This window comes from Chaetura pelagica, unplaced genomic scaffold (assembly GCF_000747805.2).
Source record: "Chaetura pelagica isolate M959 unplaced genomic scaffold, ChaPel_1.0 scaffold70, whole genome shotgun sequence".
Classification (NCBI taxonomy): Eukaryota; Metazoa; Chordata; class Aves; order Apodiformes; family Apodidae; genus Chaetura; species Chaetura pelagica.
The window spans coordinates 6,291,551-6,300,176 of NW_009952265.1; the positions used below are offsets into that span (position 1 = coordinate 6,291,551).

The 8,626-nt window shown below is 37.3% G+C and overlaps 1 protein-coding gene across 1 annotated transcript in view; it reads right to left on the reverse strand.

Moving 5' to 3' along the window:
- The window catches only part of STXBP6 (syntaxin binding protein 6 (amisyn)), a 67,846-nt gene extending 64,212 nt beyond the window's left edge, over positions 1–3,634 (reverse strand). The window contains exon 1 of the mRNA XM_010007712.1: positions 3,481–3,634. Coding sequence (XP_010006014.1) covers positions 3,481–3,634 — 154 coding nt within the window. The remainder of the gene's footprint in view (positions 1–3,480) is intronic.
- Positions 3,635–8,626: the final 4,992 nt, after the last annotated feature.

The following is an 8,626-nucleotide window of genomic DNA, read 5'->3' on the forward strand; positions in this document are numbered from 1 at the left end:
CCAAGAATCCAGATTTAAAAGGAACCATCTGGTTCATTTAGTTCACTGTAACAGTAATAGATGGATTTTGTCCTGAAAGGTTAGTGTCACAGACACATGTAAAATCTGGAACATTTTGAATGCACTATAACAAGTTAAAAGCCTTTTTAAATATCAGAAGCAACTTAAAAGTATAATGATAGAGTATAAAAGGAAATAACACACAGAGAACTGTACACATACAAGCAAGAGATTTTGCCCATGTCCTATATTTCTGAAATGACCTTTTAAGTATTGTATACTTAATTCAGAGTCTAAATACAGCTAAGAACTATTTTAAATAATTATGTTTCAATTATATAAGACAATGGTGACAAAATCATAACTTAGATCTGATCCAGTAACTGTCAGTAGATCTGCCAGTGTGGAGGAGGTGATATATATCCACTTTGAGTTCTGAATTTCTTGTCTTTATTTTGTGTTAAAGCCTCTTCTACCTTAAAAAAGAAAAATTAAAAAAAATAAATCCCAGTTTGCATCTTCTCTGTTCTGCCTACAGCCACCCCACCTCTGTGTGTCCCATCTGTCTATTCCTTTCTTGCTGTTCTTCAGCTAAAGAACTCCCAAAAGATCTCTCTTGGCTCTGCTTGCCATTCTAGCTTGGCCAGCCCCATCACTACAGTAGGCTAGAAGATTGCAGATAAGTCAGCTGCTCAGTTTTCACCAGTCAAGCAGTCTTGTTACAGCTTTCATACTTTAACCCACCCCTAGTTTCAGATGACAGGCTTTAGGTATACCTTTTCAGAGAATTAATGAGTGTATCCTTCTAACCAATTCAGTACCTAATCAGTATTGTTGAATAAAAACAAATCCAGCACATACTTCAAACACAAAGTTTGAGGAAGACTCCCCCTTCCTGTCCAATTATGTTCTGTTTAATATTTGATTCTGTTAATGCTTCACTATCCCATCTCTTTGAGGCTTGAGGATACTCAGCTTACTTAGCATCTCTATTATCCATGCTTACAAAAATGCAGACAGACAAAAAAAATGATATGACATTTTCAGTTCAACACAGAAAGAAAAGCATTTAAACGTAATTATAACAATTTGTGCAATTTCTCAGCCACAAACTGAGAAGTAAATAAAAGAAGCTATCATAATGGCTGATGTTTAATTTTCTGTATCCTATCTCGAATGAAATCACAATTAGACAGGATACTTTACAACCTCAACTATTTATAAGTCCCTTAACAAGACAGTTTCTATGTTCTTTCAACTGGCAAATTCAGTTCTAAACAGTAAATGAACAAATTCCTTTTAGCAAAGGCCAAACTGGATTGGTGCAGGAACACTAAGATCACAAAGATATTCCAGCCATTACATTTACCTAATACATAGCAAAACAGAGAAACAGAACAAGAGTCTATTGTGGTTGACAGCTGACAACTAAACACCTACAGGCTGCTCTCCCTCATTCCTCCCTCCCTGGTGGGATTGTTGCAAGTTAGGAATTGAACTAACTACGATTAGGGGGGAAAAAAAAAAAAAAAAATTCACATAAAAGAGAACATAAGGGACACACAAAATAAAAACACAGCCTAGATAACAGTGAAACAGTGAGAATTAGATAAAACCAGATTCCAATTAGAGAAAAACATGCCCCAAGTAGTCAACAGCCAGGCCTTGAGACAGGTCTGCAGGACACCTGCTAGATGGATTAAAGGGATGGAAAGAAGCATTCCCCACAGCTTATCTTGGTTACTGCCTTGAGCACTGGGGAAAAAGATACTGAGTAATTGAAATCACTGTATTAATACATAAATGAGCCATAAGCATACCAAAATACCCACCCACAGGCTAGAGGGACTCCTACTATCAAAAAAGCCCCCTACTCTGACCATGCATAGTGAAATCTCACTTTAAATGGAAGGGACTGAAACATGCGATCCTGACATCCCAAAAGAGTATCCCAACTACAAGTCTAGGGAACAGCCTAGGTGAATCAGTGTGTAAACTCTTCCTTGAAGATTCCTCAAAGTATACTTCCTTCAAGTATATGGGGAGAATGACTAGCAGAATACTCAGTTGGAAATGAGAAATCTGTTTTGTCTCACTGTCCTCTGCAGCTTATATTTTAACATAAGCATTTATACACATATACAAATAACATTTAATTAAATCACATTCAGTAAATGCACATTTTGTCTGCAGGTGTGCTACAGTCACTCATTTTAGCTTCCTATGTTTTGAAAGTTTTAATATAGTTCTTAGTGGGAAAAAAAAGTGTCAATTTAGTCCAAAAGTTACTGCAATCTTCTGAGACACAAGGTACTTCTTCCTCTGACCACTAGCTGCACTTCCAGTAAGATGCACATATTCAAAGACAGCAACTTATATGCCTAAAACCTAAGCAACTACACCACCCTAGGACACCAAATACATTCACAAACATTCAGTTGCCAGACAGAAACAACAAGTGATTTCTTTCTCTCTAGAGAGCTACTTGGAGGAAGGATTGGAAACCTAAAACCACACTGAATACCACCTCCAGGCAACTAAATTCCACTCTAAGTTTGAAGACAGATACAAAATACAGAAAAATCAGGTTCACAGACTGTCTTCCAAATGCCTTGAGATGTAACCTTAGTGTAAACTTCACTATAGTAACAAGACAGTATTCAAAGCATAAAAAACTCCCAGCCAAAAACCTACAATACCATAGATAACCACAAGTTATCTAAACAACGGGTTTCACTTATATACTTAAAATCATATCAATCAGACCTTTACTTCTAAAGTATCATACAGCTACTGCCTACCCTGTTCCTGAAATCCAGACTCTCACCAGTTCTGTTTTGACCTTGGAGAAACTCCAATTAATTTCATCTGAACACATTAGCAACAAATAATTTCTCCCTGTTTCCCACAATCTCTCACGAAATGTGGTTTTATACATTCTTTTCTCCTTCACTCCAAATATTTCCATCTTCATCCCTTTTAAAATCTGTTGATTGACACATAGCACCACTGTTCTGTTCAATGAACTGAAAATATTCTGGCTGAAAGTTGCATATCTAAGTATCCAATCAGCTGGTAACATACAGAGGCAAATATGAAATGGAAAAGGTATTTGCTTCCAATGAAAGAATTCAGGGCATTCAAATGAAATACAATATAAAGTTAAAAAGAAAGATCTTAACCTTCATAAGCAAAGACTGTTACCAATATTGTATCTATTCATACCCTGCAGCTATGCTGTGAGAAAATACCTAATTTTTTTAAAAAACAATGAAATCACCCCTTCAGTTTTTTATATGGTATAAATATTAATAGCCTTGAGTGTGTGGTTTCTCAAGATTAAAGATATAAGCACCATAATTCTCTGGCTACATTATTAAAATTTGAATCACCCAGTTCCTTATGGCTACAGATAACTTCTAATCAGTTAATCCATGATAAACCTAAACAGATAACTAGATGTCAAATAATTAATCTTACCTGACAGGCAGATGTATGTTAAATATTCACCCTGACCACCAGTAGCTAGGAAAGGAATCTTTTTTTTTGTTCTTCTTTTCACTTGGACAGCTCCCAGCATCCTTTCATCGTGTGGGGCAAAAATTTCCTTGCTGATTGCAGATTTGGCATTCATTGTAGATCACAGATACAACAGGCTGCTGCTCTCTAAAAATGAAATAAAAAAATATTAGAAACTCCTAAGTTATGTGAAAGTACAGTTACCTAACATGGGCATTATCAGCTCTGACCTTCAAATTGTTTTCAATGATTCATAGAATTTAGAAGATAACTTCATGCACTTAGAGGCAGAATTTTTCAGCTAAGAGTCTTCAGTAAAGCTGTTCACCACACTTCTTAGATTCTCTTCAACTAGTTAAGTGTTTTTTGGGCAGCAGCTGTCCACACTAGCACTTCAGTGTGATGCACAACCATCCCAGAGGGACATCCCGTAACTTTGTGCTGCATAAAAGTTTCATTAATTCTGGTAACTGAGGGGAAACTCCTCTGTCTGACATAGGGAAAGCACTGAAAGGGCATATGGAAGTGAGTTCTTCATTGTCCACTCTGAGCTTGGTAACTGACAACAGTTGTGTTGGCAGACAAGTCATGTTCATAGAAGATACAGAAAGCTTTAGACTTGGTAAGACTGCTCCTTCAGGAGCGCTGCTCTTGGTGACAGCACTTGATTAAGCAGCTCCTGCAACTCTTGTAGCTTTAGCGCCTCATTTCCTCGATTCCTCTGTAATTGACAATTGGGCAACTGCACAGTAAATAGTGTCAGATAAATCATCGGGGTTAAGACAAGGCCACACCTCTTCTTTTCTGCAAAGTAATTCTGACCTAGGTCAGTTCCTCAATGTGTTTCATCAGAAAACACCATAGTCAACTTAAGAGACATTTGGAAAGAAAAAAGAATGTAGAGAACAGGGAGGGAGACAGAGAGAAGCTGCTTATTCAGGCATGCCAAGGAAAAGAAAGGTCTGACCACAGTTAACAGAAGAGCCTACCTAAAGGAGAGAGAACACAGTTACAGAGGGGATATTAACAGGCTCTTTATGTAGATGTCATCACAGATATAATTCAAATTGTGCTCTGAAACCTGTTAATGAGTATATAGATCCCACTGATAGAGACTGCCAAATGCCCCTTTCTTATAATTGTTCAAATACAATGATGTTCCAATACACATACACAAAATTCCATTAAATTTGGTATTAAGACTTTCAAGCCCACAGATCTTTTGTCAAGCTTAGCTTTCTTAGTATGAGTAAGATCAACTACTGAAGCCAAAAATTCTGCCTGTGGGGTGTTTTGATATTTGCCACAATTTACTATTAGAAAACATACATAAATTCCAGTCTGTCCTGGTTTGAGCCAGGATAAAGCCATTTTTTCTTTTTACTGATTTTTTTTTTTTTTTCCTTCAGTAAGCTTTCTTGTAGCTAGCAACAGTGTGTTCTGCTAGGCTGATAAGACAGTGGAATGTTTTTCTAACTACTGAGGCTTCAAGGCTGCACCTGCACTCTGCCAGCTCAGACACTATGGGGAGATCTGTGACCCCCCCGTAGGAGGCTGAGTTAGATGGACAGCAAAATTGGCCAAAGATATTCCATTCCATATATCTACGTAAGCTCAGAGGAAGGTCAGAGATCACAGGAGACAACTTCCTTCCTTCTTCTTCTCCCCTTCTCTTCGGTCCACGGCCGGCGTCCAGGGAGGACTCTGTTCATCCATCACAGTCGACCCTTAGGCTCGAGATCTCCTGATCCCCATAACTCTCTGCTTTCTCCAGCAGCAGCTCCGGGATTCCTCGGGACTCTTCCCAGTTCAGGGAAGTGCTGTGGGAGTTGCTGGGGTGGGGGGAGGCAAGAGGCTTTTGCCCATATATCTGTATATAATTGTATATATTTTCTTGTATGATTCATTAGTCTTTTAATTAAAGCTGTGTAGTTTAGTTTTCAATCCAGCCCAGTCTCTCTCTTTTTCTCTCTCTCCTTCCCTACCTGGGTTGGGGGGAGGGGGGATCGAGAGCATTGTTGTCGGACCTGAGTCAAACTGTGACACAGTCAAATGAGCTTATGAAGCCAAGAGAGTCATGGATTAATTATTTTTTGTGTGCAGACTACCAACAAAGAATTTTTCTTAACACTTCCAGTCTCAGCATTTGGTTGGCACTTATTTATCATGAGAAACAAAGGGAGAAAAAGGGGAAAAAAAAAAAAAAAAAAGAGAAAAGAAAAAAAGAGGTAGGGGGAAAAAGGGAGGGGAAGAAGGAGGAGGATGGGAAGGGGCAGGGAGTGGGGGAGGAAAAAAAAAAAAAAGAAGAAAAATAATTTAAAAAAAAGAACAACAATGAAAAAGAACCCCCTGTATTCATGGGGAGAGAGCATGAGAGAGCACAACTTAGTCCAAAGCAAGTTCACCATCTATTTGTTTTGAGATGCAAACAGAATTCTCTGACAAAATCATCTGTAACAGAATACCTCAGCTAACCAATATAGAGGTACGCAAAATCTGACTAGCTTCCGCAGTAAAGACTCCAGAAGCACCTTGACAAAAATCAATTGCATTTAAACAATAAGCACATAAAAAAAAACAAACCACCAATTTCAAAATAAGAGAATGCTCAGCTCCTGAAAAGATGGCATTTCCTAATTCCTGCCATATAAGTTAACTATCTTTTAACAACAAATGCATCACCATGAAAAAGAATCAAAATAAATTTACCTGCTGTTTACTTAGAAAAGGTTGTTTTCACATTAATGTTTATTATATCACAATTTTCTCATTTTCTGTGTTATGAAATTATTAGCAGTATGTCCTTTACCAGCATGCAAGCTGGGGAGGGGGAGGGCTGGGGAGGAAAAGCAGGTTGATTTTTGAGGGATTTTTTGGTTGTTGGTTTGGGATCTTTCTTTCCAAATTCAAGGCCATCGTCAATGACTATGGGTTTACTCACACTGACCTCCCTCTGACTGACATAAAGACTGATAATCTCTGCAAAAATAACTTCAGTCTCAGATCTTCACATGCTTAAAGAATTTTACTGGAAAAAACACACAAATACTGTCAGAAAAAAAACCACAAAAACAACTTGAATTATATCCAACTGAAAAAGTGTTCTCCAGTTTGCAACTACCTGATGCTGTTGATTCAGCAGCTGAATGGTTAAATAGGTGTTCTCAGGTGTTTTTTGGTATATAGCTGCATTTGGTAAGACTCTGCTGAACAGGAGGCAAGCCAAATAGAGAAAGAGATACTACCCAAATCCTATTTAAAAGATTTCCCAAATTATTTTGCTCCTTATGTACACTGCAACTTAAAGCATGTAACTAGAATGACGGCGACATATGCAGCAAACAAACAAACAAACAAAAAGCAAAACATAGATTTAATTAACATATTTAAGTATCTATACATCTGAATCTCCTAATCATAGAATTCATGCAATAATGCAAGTACTCTTATACATAAACACCATAAAAACTTTATTTAAAGCCTAGCTCAATATAATATCCCAAGACAGATTAAACCGCTCTTTCAGTGGAGACACAGAATACATGGAAAAAAAATTAAATATTCCATTTATTGCTACATGCTATTATTTGCTTTGCAATTTAGTTGGTTTTATTCATCCAACAGAAATTGTATACAGACACAGTAGACACCAAATGTGGTAACCGGAATCTCTGACTAAAGCATGCACTCATTGCTTAGGAGGTTGTGATCCTTCTGTTCCCAGTACTTGGTTTACAACAGTCTCAGATACCAGAATTCAGTCATTAATCTAATGTAGTGTGCTTGATATGATTGTTGAAATTAATGTGAAAACTGACACTAGTACAAACCACAAAAGCCTATTTATTTAGAAAAGGAAAAAACAAATTTTGCCTGTGTGCAAAGAAATTTCTGAGCTGTCAGTATAGTTTGGATGAAGTTATTTCTCATAGGTCAAAGAAAAATCAGTACATGCAAAACTTCATGTAGTACATGCAGATTTCTTTCCACAGTAATGTTTGTTCTTGGCACATTTTCCAGGAAAAATTCAAACCTCCAGCAGTTTCCATTCACAGCCCATGTAGACTCACACACTTTGGAATGCAAACATCCTCCTCTATGCTCGAATATAAAATGCCTTAAAAGTAGAAACTTTTACTGGAGGATGTCTAAGCACTCTGAGAGAGTATGTTACTGTTCATAATGTTTATCCCTCTATGGCAAGAGGGATTTAAATGTTTCAGTAAACATTAAGAGCCTTGAAAGAATGCCCACATTTCCTGCCTTGCACACATGGTTTCTTCCATATACCTAATTCTGCTCAAAGTATTATAATGATACTTTCAAGTGAAAGAAGAAAATTCCATTTTCCTCCCCTGTTTTTTTACTCCAGTCATGACAATGTTACAGAAGAGGACATCAGCATTTACACTGTATCCCTAGCCCTCCACAGAAACACCAAAGAGGGAAAATTCCTGTGTAGATTTGAGCCAGTGTCTGCAATGCACTGCTCATTTGAACCTCCTCAGATCTTTCTCTGCTGCAATTCTTCTCCATGGTATATCTATCACTAAAAACTCCTCCAAGGAACAGATGACCAGTCCTCCTTATGTGTGTGTGAGAGGACAAAGAATAAAGGGGTTTATTTGGTTTTGTTTTTTAAAAGAGAGAAAAAAGATCCCACAGTTCCTACACTTTCAGTAATAAAAAAAATTGTACTGTTTTCCAGTAAGCCAAAGTTGAAGGCCCTTTTCAGGCAGACAGACAGCAAGCGCCTAACTTCTTTTTATATCCAGATGTGTTACGGGACCATGCAAGTAAGTGGGAAAAAAGATTTACAGTATCTTTGTTGAGGTATCGATACACAGAAGGAATTGGGGAAACTAGTCCTCAGCATGCAGTTTAAATATTAATAAATTAGCAAGCAGAAAAGAACTAAGAAGAAAGAAGAAAGGAATAAGAAGAAAGAAACAAGACAGAGCAAGTACTGTTATTTAAAAAAAAAAAAACAAAAACAAACAAAAAAAATCACAAAAAACAACTTTCAGTATGTTAAAGCTCTCCTTTTTCAAATATTTTTAGTTTAATCACAAACAGGGATGGGCTCACAGGACAGGCTAACCACTGA